Below are 18,016 nucleotides of genomic sequence, written 5' to 3'. Positions count from 1 at the left end.
AGGACCATGGGAAGGTTGAGGGAGAGTTGTGTGGGTGGCTGGGTGGGTGGGTGGGTGTGAGGGGTTGTGGAATCGGCGGTGGAGCGGGGGCGGATGTGGGGGTGACTTGTAGGGGTGTGGGCTGCGGAAGAGCATGGTGGGTGGGTGGGTTTGGAGAACCGTCGGGGGAGCGGTGGCGGTGGTGGAACGTGGGGGTGACTTGGGGGAGTGGCGGAAGAGCGCGGTGGGTGGCTGTGTGTGTGCAGGCAGGCAGGGAAGTGGCAGCGGAGCACGGGGTCCCGAGGGGTGCATGACAGGGTAGTGCATGCAGCTGCTTACCTGGCATGGAGTGAGCATCCTGGGCAGGGTTCCGATAGTTCAGTGGTCCCCAACCTTTCCGAGGCTGGGGACCGGCAGGGCATCGGGCCGCGCCCCCGCGGACCGCGCCCGTGCGTGCCACGCCCGCAGATCGGGCCGCGCCCACGGGCCGCGCCCACGGATCGGGCCGAGCGGGCGTGGCCCGCACAGGCGCGGCCCGGCCCTGATTCCCTCTCCCCGCCTCCCGCAGTAAGAAGCTTCCCGGGCCGCAAGCTTGCGGCCTGGGAAGTTTTTTACTGCGGGGGCGGGGCGGGGAGAGGGAGCCGCGGCCCGGTGCCATGGCCTTTGCGGCCCGGCACCGGGCCGCGGCCCGCAGGTTGGGGACCACTGCGATAGTTTGTGGCAGGGCTGGCTCGTGCGGGCGGCTTCCAGGTGGCTTGTGGGCTTCAGGGGCAGGAAAGGGACAGGGCCGGCGCATCAGTTCCGGGCGAGCTGCAGGCGGCTGGCACGGCTCAGCAGGGGCGCAACCCCTCCCCCTGCCGCCTCCACCAGGTTGCCCATGCCGGGAGGCTGGCTGTCGTAGCGGCGGGCATCATGGGAATGGCAGCATGCAGGGAAGGCGGTGGAAGTTGGGGGGTGGGTGGGTTGGGAGGTGTGCGTCAGCTCGTGGCCAAGGGGCCGATTGGCCCCTTGGGGGCAGAATGACAAACTGGCAGGAAGGGGCCAACGGGCGCCCTTCCCCATCCCGGACAGGGCCCACCCCAAGGGCCCTTCGTGTTTTATTTATACTGCTCCCACGGGGCGGTTACAGATAGCATAATGCCAGTCACTCGTAAATAAAACAAACAGAACTTACAACATAGCGCTATTCACCATTTTCCTCAGTAGCATGAGGCACAATGTTAACATGAAGCATGAATTTGTGGCTTATAGTACAGAATTTGTCCAGGAGGAACACTGTGACTCTTTGCCTCTTTGTTTCTGACCGTCTTTCTGTCAGTCTCTTTTTCTTGCACAAATTCCCTCACTCTGCCCTTTTAAGCAGGTCTTCAGCTTCTTTTAGGACTTTAAACCCCCATGGGAACCAGCTGATCCATTAGCTCCCATACACACCCAGCCCCTAAAGGGTCGGGCTGGAAATCTGGTTAAATAGCTCCAAACATGTATCTTTGCATATGAGATTAAAAGATGGTCCAATGGTGAGTGGTAGTTTGGGCACTGGTATAAACAGGGACCAGAAACTTGATTGTCAGCAAAAATTAATGCAGCCAAAGGAATCCAGCACAGTCCAGGAGATGAGTGGCAAGCACAGACATTAAATTAACTGGTTTCTAATGTTAATCCACACATAACATTGTGACATCTTGTTATTGCTCAGCCTTTGCTCTCTGTCTATGAGTTGGAATATGCAAGATCTGTAGTGTGCATAACTGAACAGAATATAAAGGGTGTTCTGCAAGGGGCATTGGAAGAGATTTATCATTAGCATAAATATGATAGGAACTTCCTGGCTATTTTGAAATTATCTTCTCCAGTGTCCTGATTGGTTTAACAGGAGATTTCTCTTTTTTTGAACACACTTTTTCCCTCCTTGCCTCCAGAATAGCAGTTGAACAGCAAAGTAACAGCAGACAACAGCTAAAAGCTAGTTAGATCTCTTCTGTCATGTCCCCATGTCAATCTCTGGTAGTTATCTAGGGCTGAAAGTGGGTTCTTCCACTCTATCCCTCCCTTCAAGGTTCTTTCCTGTTTATGCTTCACATCACTTGTGAAAGGTGAGTGGTCTCACTGTGTTCCCCTTTGAAATGTTAAACAACCCTTGTAGCAGCTAGGAGTGGATGGCCAGCTGGGGAGATAACCCAGCCTGGCTGGAACCAGTATTCGCACCTCCGAGTTCAAACACTTTTTCTTGAGAACCTCATTTCCCAACTAGATCCTAGGGGAAGGGACCCAGATCTATATATACCCCTGTTGGTCAAACTGTCTTTGTCTACGTCTCTTTCTGTGATGAACTTCCATTGATGCTTGTTTCTACATGTTCTTTCTACGAAACCAACTTTGATCGTGCCTGATGCTCTGGGATTTGCTCTGCTGGGTCAGAAGATAAACTTCTGGATGATCATTCCATGGCTCATGAAGTTTGATAAAAACCTCTCTACCCCCTGTTTACCTCCTACAACCAACCAGCCTCCCAACCACAGCAGTGGTGGCAGAGGGAGGCTTGGAGAAGACTACTACTTCTGAAGGTGATTGCCAGAACCTTTAGCCTGACCTGGAATTCGACTGATTGTGCACAGACCACCAGGCCATGAGTGCCGTTTCAAAAACTAACACCTACCCCAAACCCTTGATCATGGATTTTTGGAACAGTTGGAAGGGGGGAAAGATGTTTACAAAACTGACCTAAGGGAGGTGTATTTTCATGTGAGATTAATCTCTGGTGATGAATGGAAAACCACAATTAATATCCCCATGGGGCAATTTGAGTACCTTGTCATGCTGTTTAGGTTATGCCATGCTCCAGGTGTTTTTATGAGTGTGATCAATGAGGTCTTGCATGACCTTCTACAAGGGTGTTGTATATCTTGGTGACATTCTTATATACAGCCAGATGTTGCAAGAACATGTGTTCTTGGTGCAAGAGGTTCTCCAGTGTCTCCTTGACAACAAACTTTATGCCAAGCTGTCCAGGTACGAGTCTGGACTACCTGGGTATGGAGTCTCTCTGGAAGGCATCCAAATGGACCCAGCCAAGGTTCAGGACATCTTCAACTGGGCCACATCCTAAACCCGCAGACAGCTGCAGTCCATCTTGGGCTTTGCCAATTTCTACGAAGCCTTCCTGCCCCACTTCTCCCAAGTTGCCCTGCCCCTCACCAACTTGCTAAAGGCATGGGGAAAGGGGGAGGGGGTGACTAAGCCTGGTAGCTGCCTGCATTTGACAGAGGCATGCCAGGCGGCTTTTGAAGAACTGACGTGGCTGTTCACCACTAAACCTGTGCTGCCCCACCCAGAACCTAGCTGTCAGTTCATCATCCAAACAGTTGCTAGTGATATGAGTTTGGGCGGAGTTTTACTGCAGCAGGGGGAGGATGGTAAGTTGTGCCTGTTCACCTATATCTCCTGCAAATTCACCATGGTAGAATGAAACTAGACAGTGCGGGGGAAAAAGGCAGTCATGCTGAAAACTGCCCTGACCACCCAGCATTAGTTCCTGGAGGGGGCAGATGTACCTTTTCAAGTCATGGCAGATCACAAGAACTTAGAAATCTTATGCAAGCCATAAAAGCTGAATGCCAAACAGATCAGGTGGGCTGAGTTCTTCTCCCGATTTGACTTTATTTTAAGTCACATTCCGGGATGTTCAAACTTCCTTGCAGATGCCCTTTCCCATTTGCCCCATTCTTCTTTCTATCCATAGTTGTTTCTCTGCTAAATAAAAACAATGTTATTCTTTAAGCAGCCTGGTGCTTTGCTCTTTTTCCAAATTCAATCTCTGCCAACAAAATTGACATCAAAAGTCCTGCTCTGTAGAAGCATGTGAAGTATTTAGCACATTGCTGGGTCTTCTGTATTACTGCATTCCCTAAAAATATGGCTATTTAAGTAAAATGTTCTACATAAGAATCTGGGCTCCCCTCCAGGGTGTTGCTTTTCTTACACAGAAAGCCAGCATGAACAGCCCAATCCACATAACGTAAGCCCTATACATGCATATATGGATACATATGCACAAATGGATTTAGTGTGCATGGACACATGAAATGCATGGAGGGGTATTGGGATTGTACCTTCTGTTCACATAAGTTAAAGGTCTGAGCAGAGCCTACATTTGTGGAAAATTATGCACATAGGCTCTGGATGCTGCCTTCAGATGAATGCACTGAGGAAGTAGGTAGTGGCAGCCAGTACTCTCCAAATCTCCTCTCTCCAGGCATTTGCTTCATATGTGAAAAAAGCTACACCCAGACTGGAACACAGGACATTACTTTCTCTTGTGTAAGTATTCAGAATTTCTGATGCATTCCCACTTTTTCAGTTATGTGAGGAACAAACGTAAAGTAAAGGAGGCAATAGGCCCACTGTTGTGTGCTGAAGGACAAACACTAACGGAGGATGCAGAGAAAGCAGAAAGGCTCAGCGCCTATTCTACATCTGTTTTTCCCCACAGGAACATCTAGAGATGGCAGTACCCAAGGGATAGTGTCTGGGAGGCAGGTTGACATGGACAGAGAGGTTGTCGAGAGGTATTTAGCTGCACTGGATGAGTTCAAATCCCCTGGGCCAGATGAAATGCACCCGACAGTGCTCAAAGAACTTTCGGGAGAACTTGCAGAACCCTTGTCCATCAACTTTGGGACCTCTTTAAGGACTGGAGATGTCCCGGAGGACTGACAAGCAAACGTTATTCCGATCTTCAAAAAAGGGAGGAAGGATGACCCGGGAAACTACAGACCAGTGAGTCTGACCTCTGTTGTGGGGAAGATAATGGAGCAGATATTAAAGGGAGATATCTGCAAACATCTGGAGGACAATTCAGTGATCCAAGGAAGTCAGCATGGATTTGTCTCCAACAGATCCTGTCAGACCAACCTGGGCAGAGTCTGCACTTACTTTCTTTATTCCATTGTCAATCCTATTGAATTCAGATTGCTTTGAACTCGATTCTTCCTCTCCACCCCCCTCCCCATTGAAACAGGAAAGTCTTCTGCACGTGGTTAGGGTAGTTCAGAAGGGGGGAGGAAGCCAATCCTCTTTCTTTCTTTTCTTGAAGGGGGGGGGAAGAGGAGCCAGGCTGGGAGCCTCTTTATTTTCTTGGAGGGGTGGGGGGAGAGGATCGAAAAAGGCAGAGGAGGGAGGAAAAATCCAGGACCGACAGAAATGGAGAGAAATTAGGGGCTTCTCCTTTAAGGCAAGCGTGTCACATGACCAGGTGTAGCCTATCAGAGGTTCTCTACCACGGAGCTTTCTTTCCCAAATGGATATTCAGGATTAAAAGCAGTCTGAGATATTGCACAATAAAGGTAGGATCACACCGGATCAATACTTCTTGCTGCAGAAGGAAATTTTAAATCGGCCAAAATCCAAATGGAAATCGCATTCTGTGTAGAGGGCAGGGACTGAATCGATCTGGGGTTTTAATAAAAGCTTCGTGCAGTTTACACCCTGTTTTCCTTTTCTGACCAAGTAACAGGTTTCCTGAATCGTGGAAATTCGGTTTATGTTGTTTACTTGGATTTTAGTAAAGCTTTTGATAAGGTTCCCCATGATGTTCTGATGGATAAATTGAAGGACTGCAATCTGGATTTTCAGAGTTAGGTGGATAGGGAATTGGTTAGAGAACCGCACTCAGAGTTGTTGTCAGTGGTGTTTCATCAGACTGGAGGGAGGTGAGTAGCGGGGTACCTCAGGGCTCAGTGCTGGGACCAGTACTTTTTAACATATTTATTAATGACCTAGATGAGGGGGTGGAGGGACTACTCATCAAGTTTGCAGATGACACCAAATTGGGAGGACTGGCAAATACTCCGGAAGATAGAGACAGAGTTCAACGAGATCTGAACACAATGGAAAAATGGGCAAATGAGAACAAGATGCAATTTAATAAAGATAAGTGTAAAGTTCTGCATCTGGGTCAGAAAAATGAAAAGCATGCCTACTGGATGGGGGATACGCTTCTAGGTAACACTGTGTATGAATGAGACCTTGGGATACTTGTGGATTGTAAGCTAAACATGAGCAGGCAGTGTGATGCAGCAGTAAAAAAGGTGAATGCCATTTTGGGCTGTATCAACAGGGGCATCACATCAAAATCACAAGATGTCATAGTCCCATTGTATACGACACTGGTCAGACCACACCTGGAGTACTGTGTTCAGTTCTGGACGCCTTACTTCTAGAAGGACGTAGATAAAACTGAAAGGGTACAGAGGAGAGCAACGAGGATGATCTGGGGCCAAGGGACCAAGCTCTATGAAGATAGCTTGAGGGACTTGGGAATGTTCAGCCTGGAGAAAAGGAGTTTAAGAGGGGACATGATAGGCCTCTTTAAGTTTTTGAAAGGTTGTCACTTGGAGGAGGGCAGGATGCTGTTTCTGTTGGCTGCAGAGGAAAGGACGCGCAGTAATGGATTTAAGCTACAAGTACAACGATATAGGCTAGATATCAGGAAAAATAATGTCACAGTCAGAGTAGTTTAGCAGTGGAATAGGCTGCCTAAGGAGGTGGTGAGCTCCCCTTCACTGGCAGTCTTCAAGCAAAGGTTGGATACACATTTGTCTTGGATGCTTTAGGATGATTTGGGCTAATCCTGCGTTGAGCAGGGGGTTGGACTAGATGGCCTGTATGGACCCTTCCTATTCTATGATTCTATGATGATTCTATAACAACTTTCAATATTGTTCAGTATGCCAGCTTGCTCTTTTGCTAGCATTGGAATGATCAAACAACACTCGGATAGCCTGAAGAACTTGGGGAAAGGTGGGGTTTTACTAGAATTTTGAAAACTCTCCTAAAAATATTCAGTATTTAGTTTAATTTTTAAGGCAATAGTGCAGCCTTATAAAGTGCTATGCTGAGATAGTACCCCATGGAATTGACATGATTTCAGTGCTGGTCTCAAGGGACGTCCCTTCCCTTTGTGCCTGTGCTAGAACAGATTCTCCTGGAACAGCAGCTGAAGTCACAAGGAGTGCTGCAGTGTCCCTGCTTTCCTCCCAGCACTTACCTGGACACCCAGACCATGTGGGGAACTTAGTCAATTTGAGATGGCTTGGTTAGCTCTAAGTGGTCCTGATGGCCACAGTGACAATGCAATGACCATGCAGAAGGTGGCTCCAGCCATCAGCAATAAGGGAGGGGATGGATATTGCCTTCTGAACCCAACTGGCAACAGCATGGAAGGAAACAATGAGTGTGCCTTGGCTATAGCAGAAAAACACCTTCAGGTAGCAATGCCCAGAGGTGCCCCCAGAGTTGGAAAAGAGGAAAAATAGGTTTATTTCACTATCAAGTGGGACACAGTTCAATAGTTTCTCCATCTGCAGTCATGTGGATGTGTTTAAAGATCAAACTTTCCATAGATCAGTTCATAACTTGACTAATGCAGTCTGCAGAGTTCTGTGCTGCTTCACCTCTTGCGTAGTTAGTTTTTAGCATTTTTAAAGACAAAGGCAAAACCGGCAATTTCAACAGCTATGGAAGAGAAAGCTATGAGGCCACTCTGTTTTGCCTTATATTCATTTCCCATACTTTGGTCTAATCTTATTCTAAGGTCCATTCCAAACGACTTTAATATAGCACTAGTATTACATTTTGTTTTCGCCACAAAAACTACATTCCGCATTACGTCATGAGCAATCTGCAACACTCCTGCAACAGAAAAGTGGATTCACCCTCAGAAAATCGCTACACTCTTGCCTACAACCTGCAACACTTGAGAAAAAGACCTGTGCATTCTGAATGTAGCGGTTGCAACAAAGTCCCTCCCCCTGGCTCTCTCCTCTGAACTTCCGGCGAAGCAATCGCCATTTTTCCCCCCTCGGAGCGGGGAAAGCAACGAACCAGCGAGGCTTGATTCACCCAGCGAGGCTTCTCCGGCTACAGTCCCTCCACATAAGTGCTTTAAAACTCCCCTAAGTCCCCAAGCACAACACAGCCCCATGTTTGCCAGTTCCCTTTAATTTTGCCCAAAAATCGCACCCGTGCAGGAGGGGGGATTTTTGTTTCACTCGGAGAAGCGTTGTAACGATGACTCGCCAGCTCACATGCCAGCTCACACGCCAGCTAGATGGGTCTCTACGTTGCAAGGAATCAAGGCATATTCGTTGCAACGTGTGTGTGTTTTTTTTAAACTGTGCTTAAAGGAAAAAGGGCTTTTCGGGAGCATGATAACAACCGCCCATTGGCTGTTCCATTTGATTGATGGCCAGGGGTGGGAACAAGCACAGAAAAAAATTGCTTCCTTTCTAGAGATTCCTGCGAGACCGGAAACCTGTGAGGAACGAATGAAACGCTACTGGATTCCACTACAAATGCAGGTATGCGGAACACCGAGATTCCACTATTTAAAATAGCGTTTCCTCTTTGTGAAACCAATTGGCAACATTGGCCCTTGTGCAGAATGGCCCTAAGAATCCCCAGCAATGGCATTTCCAGCACAACCTTGAATCTTATTTGCTAACATTCTTTTCAAAGCAGGTAATTGTAACTCGACAAGACAAGCTTTCTCCAGTTCTCATAAGAATGTTTAAAACTCACTTTATACAACCAATTTATAAAACTATTCAGTAATTGAAAAGCAAAGAAGGCAGAAGTGCAGATCCTGAATATGCAAAAGTTAATATATGGGCACTGTGCTATTTTGGAGGCTTGCCAAGGGAAACATAGCTTTTAAAGAACATCTGAGGACAACTGTTTGCCTAAAAATTTCCCAGAAAAGTATTACTCAAGGAAATAAATTCAGCTTGTTTTTGGAGAGTAGAAATATAGTTGTATTAACCTATAGTCATTGGTGCTTCTTGTATAATTCAGCAGACATTGTGTATTCTCTACTCACCTGTACATTTATTTTTAATCCCTTTTCATTCCACCTCTTTGAGGGAAATGTGCTTAGAGAGGTGAATCATTCCACAAACCACTCATCCCCAGAAGTGCTTAGAGCCAATACACATGGCCCTGGAAATGCTCTGAAACGATTTGACTGAGTGTGGACTAAATTTAGGATGGACTAAATCAGTCATGAGAGGAAGTACAGTGCAGTGTCAGACTAGGAACTGGGAGACCCAACTTAAGAAGAAAAAAAAAACGACCACCCCCTTGTCATGAAACTTTCTGGGTGACTTTAGTCAGTCAGTCTCTCTCTCCCCCCCCCCTGCCATCCAAGCCTAACCCACATGGAGGAAAGGTAGGATAAAATGAACTACCATATTTGCCGGCATATAAGATGACTGGGCATATAAGACGACCCCCCAACATTTCCACTCAAAATATAGAGTTTGTTACATGACATTACTGTACTATAGGCCACTATGGGCAGCTATGTCTATCCCAACTGAAGTGCACCCGGTGTATAGGACGACACCCCCCCCCCACTTGGAGGCATGTTTTTCAGGGGGGGAAAGTAGTCTTATACGCCAGCAAATACTGTATATAAATAATCTCATGGAATATATTCTGACTCCAGTGGACCCACACTTTGTTCAGTTGCTTCAGACCAACATGGCTAGCCACCTGAAGGCACAGTATTAAGCCACAGGGAATACAACTCCATCAACTTAGCTGGCTAACATTTTTCTATTGCTTCAGATTAACATGGCTACTCATCTGAATCTAATAATCTACTTGAGCACACAACCAAAGCCTGATTCACACATAAAAGACAGGTATGGACTACTTAAATTCTCAATGAGTTAAATAAATAAATCCTGGAAGTTCTTCACAACCTGGGACCTAGTACTTAAATGATTATCTTTTCCAGTATGAATTTGTGTGCTAGCTTTGATCTTCCTAACAGTGCCTTCTATCTCTTTCTCCACCCAAGTCCATCAGATCTGCTTCTGCCTAGTGAAAGACATTTTGACAGTGATGCCATCTCTTTAAAAGAGACTTCCAGATAAGATTAGAAAGATTCTCAATTTAGCAAGTTCTAGGAAGCAGGGCAAGATGATATTCCTTTGAGGGAGGCTGGTGTGTATCATTTTATTATTTATTTAGGGGATAGATAACGCAGTTGTTTCTGGTTATAATTAATATATTCTGCTTTTAATGATTTTGTCTTGTGCCTATTTTCGGTGCAAGATGATGTTGCAAGATATTGGTAAACCACGTGGGGTCCTCTTGGATGGAAGGGAAGGCAGCCTATACATACTTATCCATTGTTCCTCCTCTTAATATTTGTGAAACAGCCTGAGGAGTGGAACAGTCCGGGGTGTCAAGTTGGAATAGGGCCAATCAGGGTGCGGCCAGCAAAGCTGGCCACACCCTGATTGGCCCTGCACCTACAGCTCCTGCCCTCCCTCCCTGGATGCTAGCCACTTTGCTCTCAGAGGCTGTGAGAGAGAGACACAGAGAGCCCTGCCAAACCACTAACAAGCCCCCATTACCTGCTATGGCTCGTGCTGAGAGGGAGAGAGAGACAGAGAAAACCGCCCCAAACTGCAAACCAGCCCTCATTCCCTGCTACAAACCAGCCCTGATTACCTTTGCAATGGAGAGGGAGAGATATCTGTGCCTGCCGGTGTCCCCTGGGTCCTAGAGCCCATTGCATTCCTGGTTGCAATGGGCTTTCTTGCTAGTATTTTAATAACCAAATAAATGTTGGGGAACTCCAGACGTTCTATAGGCAACCCATTTAAGTGAAGACTCTTCCCTTGGAGTTCTACCATCACCATGCCAAAGTAAACTGCATTGAGGAGAGTGGACTGTCCCAGAATACTGAAAATTGGCAGAAGTATGTAGGGTAAGAGCAGTCTTCCTATAGAAAAGAACTCCCATCTGCACCTGCTAGCAAGCTGTTGCAGTATTATTCTATGGCAGTATTGTTCTACACGGCCCATTCTTCATTATTCAGTGCTGGGAGATATTCTGCTGCTTCTATGCAATGTTTTCCAAGTGCTGGTCAACAGTGGCACAGGAAAAGCACCAAGGAGAAACAGTGGCACAGGAAAAAGAAACAAATCTCCATTCACTTGTCCTCCGTCCATGTTTTAGTGCTGTCCTGTGAGCTGATTAAGTGGATCAGTGAGAACTTCTCATGTTGCAGTTCAGTTCTGGACCTAAGGAAAACAACTGCATAGCATAAAAAATTTGCTACCCTTATGTTTATTCTTAACTGCCCCCCTCCTTAAGTGATAAAAAGGAACTCAATCAAGGAACTGGCATGAAAGGGACACACTAAAGAGCAAGTGTGTGTGTGTGTGTGTGTGTGTGTGTGTGTAGGAGAAACAAAGGCACAGTAGCTGTGCAGCTTTATTCTATAAGTAGCAAAATGCTTATTGCTATAATAGACAGAAGCCTTATAAGTCTTATAACATGAAAGTACCCCTGTGGTGGAAAGTGGTGCAAAAAGCATTTTTATCAAGGAAAGCCAGACCATTCAGTCATGGGCAGATGACAGATTTTGCCTTCATTTGCCGTAGTATCGCTACATGCAGACAAATGTACTTGTCACTACAACACGGACCAACCCTGTCCCCTTACCTTGCAATCCCTGTCACTGAAAATGAAGCCTCTCTTATCCCCATAGTTCCCCTCCTTCGTCTGCCAATCTCTATTCTGGGCTCCATCTGTTTCTTGCTTATGCTAGTTTGCAGTGGAATGTTGGGACCTGGCCTCTAGATGTGTGCATTAGCATATGTAGGATCCGCAAAGCACATCTGCAGATGAATAGTTGTATATGTGCCCTCGGCCCTCTTGATGTCACTGAACTGGTTACATGCATATAAATCTTGTTACTCTCAGGATTTATGTGGTTCAGTGACAGGCGCCCTGAACATGCCCAGGATAGAAAAATCACATGATTCTCTGAAGTTATTTTAAAAACAGAAAATAAACACTGATTTCAGTCTTAGATTTCCTGAGCTAATGATTCTTTTAGGAAGAGCTGAGTAGCAGTAATTTCCTGGCCTGATCCCCATTAAGATGACAGCGCTTTGCCAGTCGAAAGATCACAGTGGAATTTGAATGCATACTGACTCTAAATATATTCTGCAGGTTATTCATCAAATGATCAGCTAGCAAGAAATAAGATGGCTTCATTCCTATGTGTTGTTCATTCAAAATCAACGGACCTTCAACCCTCCATCAGAAAGCTAATTTTTGGTGTACATTTGACCTTCAACTCTCCATCAGAAAGCTAATTTTTGACGTGCATTCGCAAGGCTTGAGAACAGTTTCAGTTGGAATTTCTGAACAGTTATTTTAAAAAAAGAAAACACAAAAAAAGACAACAGAAGGTGAAGCCTGTCCTAATGCCCATCTTTCTTTCTTGGTATGCTGTGGTATTGCCAGGTCCCTCCTAACAATTGGCAGGGAACAGAGGGAGGCTTGACTGATATGAAGCAGCATGCCCACGTCACTGTCCACATGACTTGGAAATGACCATCACTTCCAGGCCATTGGTAGTGATGCTCTGGTATTTGGGCAAAAACTCTATGGTATTTACCATAGCAAATTTACCATAGCATTTTTGCCCAAATACCAGAGTTTCACCTTGACCTTCTGGAAGTCATGGTGTTAACATCCAGGCTATATGGGCGGTGGCGTAGGCATGTGGCTGTATCTTGACAGACCCTTACTCTCTGTCGAGGTAACTTTCCCTACTGTCCAGCTGACTGGTGGCTGGGTGGTGAGGTCTGCACCAGGGGTATGGGAACCCTAGTACATTGTCTACAGTTTTCTCATTACTTTAGAAAAGGACAAATTGAATTTAAAATCACACATCCTCCTCAATCTGCTATAAATACATCACAAGGGGTAGGGATAAGGATGAGGTGAGAGAATTGCAGCCCTCCCAAAAAATATTGCAAGTGTTTGGAAAAATATTTGACAGATGGTTTGACTGATTCAATGGGCCACATCCAACCAGTTGCCAGTGATAGTTCATGGGACACACATATTTTTCCGTGTTCCCCTTCCCCCAAGAAGTCCTTTTTGCCTCCTAGAAAGATAGTGGGAATAATCCTAAGCATGTCTATTCACAAGTAAATCCCACAGAGTTCAATCATAAGCAGGGCTATGCAGAGGTCAAGCACACTTAGTACAACAGAACTTACCCCAGCTGCCTTTGCCTGGAGGGTAGACAAAAAGCCAGATGGGCCTGAGGGATATAATGATGAAAGGGATTCATGCAAAATTATCTTTTCTCCTTTTCCATGTGAAGCTCCATGATCAGAAGAGGGAAGCGAGAATGATTTCACCAGATCCCTTCTCTTCATTGTAACCCCTGTACCCAAGAAGTCTTTTTGACTTCTCACGTCCTTGCTAGGGTGGGGGGGGGAGGGGAAGAGAGATTTACTGAAGGAAAGGGCACAGAGGGAAAATCAATCTATGCTGTGTTGGCAGTTACACGTATATGACAAATTTTGGGTTATATACCATTTTCTAGCTCCTGTATTCCCTGTGGAATAATATCCCTGCAGCACAAGAATAACTTTGATGGGAGATATGAAGGCTGTACACAATAAACAAAAATCTGACATGCATTTATGGTGCAGTAACTTGATTGTGTGGCAAAGCCCTCTCCCCTCCCAGTTGATTCATGTCTCTCGGGCAACTGATGGTGTTTTAGCCATCATTTTTACCTGTCGTGGATATGGTCCCAAATAGACTGTGTGACGTACCATGAGCAGCTGCAGCAACAACACCAGCAGAAGCAACATGTGTTGTTGGGCCTTTGGTTTCCAGGTGCTTGAGAAACAGCAGATGTGTCTTCATTTTGTGACTGTTGCCTTTTTCTCATTTCAGCTACCTCAGTACCCCAGTGGCTACAAGAACACAGACATAAGAGAACATGAAGCAAATGCAGCAGTACTTGTGCTTTTTCTAAACAATTTGCACTGGTTAATGCCCCCTTTCAACCTCAACATACAAAGATAACCAAAATAAAATTATTATAAAACATCACAATAACACCCAATCTGCCATCTTGTTTCAATGGCACCACTCCCTTAGGTGTGCCAGTCTCCAGTTGGTGGCTGCCTTCTCAGGATTAAAACTGGTCTTCAGATTTACTGAAGTTTCCCTGGAGAAAATGGCTACTTTGGAAGGGTGGACTCTATGGCATTCTACCCCACTGAAGGCCCCCCCCCTCCACAAATTATATCTTCTCCAGGCTCCGTCCCATAATCTCCATGAATTTTACAATCTGGAGTTGGACTTGCCAGATAGGCTGCATGGGAAAGGGGAGGGCAGTGGCCTTGGCTGTGAGTTCTACATTTCTACTTATCTAGCCACAGAAAGAAGCACACAGTTGCTGGCTATGAACCTTGCAGGGTACTATGTTGGCCAAAGCAAGAAGCTGTGGAGTAGAATTACTGTGAGTCTTCCCACTTGCTGATTCCTCCTATAATGATGCTTTTGTGGGCAAATGGACCTTGGCCCACTTTCTTTGCAGCAAGGATCTCAGCGAGGACAAGAAACGTGAGGTCACATGCTATGTGGTGTCCTTCCTTGGAGTCCATTTGCTTTCTCCCAGAAAACTGTTTTTGGCAGTGAGACAAACCTAAGCTCTCCTTCACTGAGAAAATGATCCTCAAAGAGTGGCAATTGGACTTCAAGATTACATCACAAACTTATAGCACCCATGAAATTTTCATAGGGCCCCTCTTGTTAATTCATATTCCTTTGGTTTTGGGTGCTGTTCATGATTACTGGGATGCATCTCACAGTTTGTTTAGCACTTGGTAGTGTTTAAGATGTCAACAACAATGTGACTATCACAGCTTTCCCCTTTCTATTCAGAGAAAAAATTCACTGAACAAACATAAAATCACTCCCGATTGCACATGACTTCAATTTTCTGTTACATGAAGATATTTCTATGAATAACTATGAAGCTTTTGGAAATACTAGTCTGAACTCAGCAACTCTGAGCCCTGCATAATTGATTGACCTGAAATAGTTTAAAGCCTCTCAGTAAACAGCTTATAAATTGATTCTCATGTATTAATTAACAGTATAATAATAAAAATGTAAAAACAACAAAAACCAACTTCATAAAGTTAATGGTAAAGCTACAGCATAAAACCATAGCATAATGCCATAAAATAATCAAAGCTGTTGGCAAGTCTTTTAAAGACAGCCGGGTTTTTACCAACAGAACCACAGATGGTATCTGAATGTCCATCTCCAGGCATAGATTTAATAGAACCCCCAAGCTGTAAGTGAAACAAGTTGACTCTTCATTCCTCAGTTTGCCATTAAGAAAACCTCATCTTGTCTGAACTTCAGTTTGTTGTCCTACATCTAGTCACTGATTTGTTGAGCTACTCTGTTACTTTGTCAATCTGCATTATGTTTTATGAAATAAAATAGCTTTTATACTTAAGTTGATCTCAGTATAATTTTTTCCTGCTCGCCATATCCTGCGGGGGACCTATTGGGGCTGGGCAACAATAACCCTCCCCAGGGTTGGTAAGAACATTACATGGTTGAGTAAAAGCAAAGTAATGTTCTTACCAACCCTGAGGAGGGTTATTGTTGCCGAACCCACAGGTTATGGCGAGCTGGAAAGAATTCAGACTGTGACCAGCTTAAGTATAAAAGTTATTTTAAAAAACATTAACCACATTGACAAAGTAACAGAGTGGCTCAGCACATCAGTGAATTGTGAGTAAAATACATAGAATTCTATCTAGACGAGACCCAACCCTAGAGTTGGTGGTTCTAAGAAAATCTACTCTAGCTAAAAAGTAAATTCTTACCAAGAAGCTTCATCAAACTTTATCATGGAAACTGACAGAGTATTTGAAAGGTTGTCACATAGAGGAGGGCAGGGAAAGGTTTTGGTTGGCAACAAAAGAGAGGACACACAGTAATGGATTTAAACTATGTGGAGAACAATATCAGTAAGAAAATCAGGAAAAAATTTCACAGTCACAGTAGCTAAGCAGTGGAATCAAACTGTTTAAGCAGGTGGTTAACTCCCACTCACTAGCAGTCTTCAAGCAGTGGCTGGACAGATACTTATACTGGATGCTTTAGGTTGATTCTGCATTGAGCAGGGAGTTGGACTAGATGGCCTATGTGGCCCCTTACAACTCTATGGTTCTATAATGCTTCTACCTTTTCATGTGTTCAGCTACTGAGGAGTCCCTCAACAGCTAACAGAACTATGGTCTACTAGGGATGTGTTCTAAGCCACATACTTAAATCTTGTGGGTACCAGGTCAGCAGAACCTCAATAAAATTTCACATCATTGAGTTCATTTATTTACTTTATATCCCACTTTTCACCCCAGTGGTGCTCCAAATCATACATCATTCTCTTCCATTTTATCCTTACAACAACCCTGAGAGGGAGGTTAGGCTGTGTGACTGCCCTCACACCACCCAGCAATCTTCCACGCACAAGTAAGGAATTTAGACATGTATTTCCCAGATCTTAGTCCAACTCTTCAACGCCCTTTTGTTGCCTCTCTTGGAGCATGTTATCTATCTGAGTTACCAAAGCCATTTCAATTCTGAAACCAGGAAGTGAGAGTGCAATGGATCTAGGGATACCTAGTATTGTCAAAGTATATCTGAAGCTGCACTGTCCACCATCCATTTAAACACCTTAACCCAAAAGGATATTTGCTGTTGGTCTATGGAAACTGCCTCTGTGAAAGAGGTTGTAATTTTACTTTCCCACAGTAACATGCTGGTCTGTGCAGTTCCTTCCAGTCAGATGTAAAATATCCAGTTGGGAAAGAATTAAATGTAGAGGAGATAGACACAAGCCTTCAATCAATTTCTTGAAATCTTTAGGCCACCAAACTAACCACAGCTGTTGTGGCATCCAAATCTGTGTGGATACCAGAGATCTGAATTAAAAAATGCCAGGCACATGAGTTGCAGTAATATTCTTCATTGCTTATGTTCACATTATGAAACTGATTTTTAAAAATGCTCTGCTTGGCTTGCTTTGTGCAAATGCTATAAAGGAGGGGAAACAGGATTCCTCAAATTGTGTACATTTCATTGGCCCTAGCTCCTCAGAATATCACAGAATAAAACGGGTTTGCACATGACTAGGAGTAATCATGTCAACCATCTCTCACCATATATCTGTACTCTTACGGTTTTTGTTCCATTATCTGAGGGAGTGTGCATACGAAAGCTCAAGCCTTGAATAAATCTTTGTTGGTCGTAAAGGTGCTATTGGACTTCATTTTTGTTGTACCATCCACACAGACTTCGTATTCCACAGATCAATCAGGTTTTCATTGGGAATGCTATTCCCATTGTCAACAGGAAATTTCCCGAGGACCTTCAGGGAGCCATCTTGATATGCAAGGGGGCACATCATCCTAACTAATTCCTTGTTCCCTCAGTAGATCCAAATTTCTGATATCCTGAATCTCCCCTTGCAATGTTTTGTCCCAGGACTTGTAACCTGTCAAGATGAATACAACACCAGTCATTATACTGTGGCCTAACAGAGAGAAAACAGACCTATCCAGTGGCAATATAATAGATATATTCATAAAAGAAAGAAAAGTGTCCTATTTTTGTAGTTTTCCTTGTTTCTTTATTCTGTAGGACTTCTGTCAAAACGGAATCCAGGTAATATCCGTTTTCAGTAAGAGTCTTTCATCAGTGACAAGTCCTTATATATATTAATAGTATAATACTGGCCACAGGCTCACATAGGGAACACCCTATGTGAGCCTGTGGGCAGTATTATACTGTTAATATATATAAGGACTTGTCACTGATGAAAGAACTGAAAACGGAGATTACCTAGATTCCATTTTGACAGAAGTCCTAAAGAATAAAGGAAAAAGGAAAACTAAAAAATAGGACATTTTTCTTTCTTTTATGAATATATCTATTATATTGCCAGTGGATAGGTCTGTTTCTCTCTGTTTGGTTTAATTATTAGACCGTCCTTCTTATTCTCTTGTATTATACTGTGTCCTATCAGATCATCAAACACCCCCCTTACCTAGTTTTCTAGTCTCTTTATACATGTGATGTGCACATGTTGTTGTCTTTTTGACCTTTTTCTCCCCACAAT

At 44.6% G+C, this 18,016-nt stretch overlaps 1 protein-coding gene and 1 long non-coding RNA gene across 6 annotated transcripts in view; one reads left to right on the top strand and one right to left on the bottom strand.

The window, feature by feature from the left end:
- Window positions 1-18,016, bottom strand: part of RGS17 (regulator of G protein signaling 17) — a 99,594-nt gene that overhangs the window by 32,981 nt on the left and 48,597 nt on the right. For 4 of the 5 annotated variants that reach the window (XM_077349322.1, XM_077349292.1, XM_077349282.1 and 1 more), the window contains exon 2: window positions 13,638-13,781. In XM_077349322.1, the coding sequence (XP_077205437.1) occupies window positions 13,638-13,756 (119 nt within the window). In that variant the 5' untranslated portion in view covers window positions 13,757-13,781. Of the gene's footprint in view, window positions 1-13,637; window positions 13,782-17,057; window positions 17,489-18,016 lie in introns of those variants that run through there. The other variant, XM_077349302.1, reaches the window with a different exon arrangement.
- On the top strand, window positions 9,283-15,276 carry LOC143843376 (uncharacterized). Its single transcript, XR_013233545.1, has 3 exons — window positions 9,283-9,680; window positions 12,010-12,251; window positions 13,762-15,276. It is a non-coding gene; the product is annotated as an uncharacterized LOC143843376 (long non-coding RNA).

This window comes from Paroedura picta, chromosome 1 (assembly GCF_049243985.1).
Source record: "Paroedura picta isolate Pp20150507F chromosome 1, Ppicta_v3.0, whole genome shotgun sequence".
Taxonomy (NCBI): Eukaryota; Metazoa; Chordata; class Lepidosauria; order Squamata; family Gekkonidae; genus Paroedura; species Paroedura picta.
Note: the sequence above shows the minus strand (reverse complement) of the source record. Positions and strands in the feature narration are given on the sequence as shown.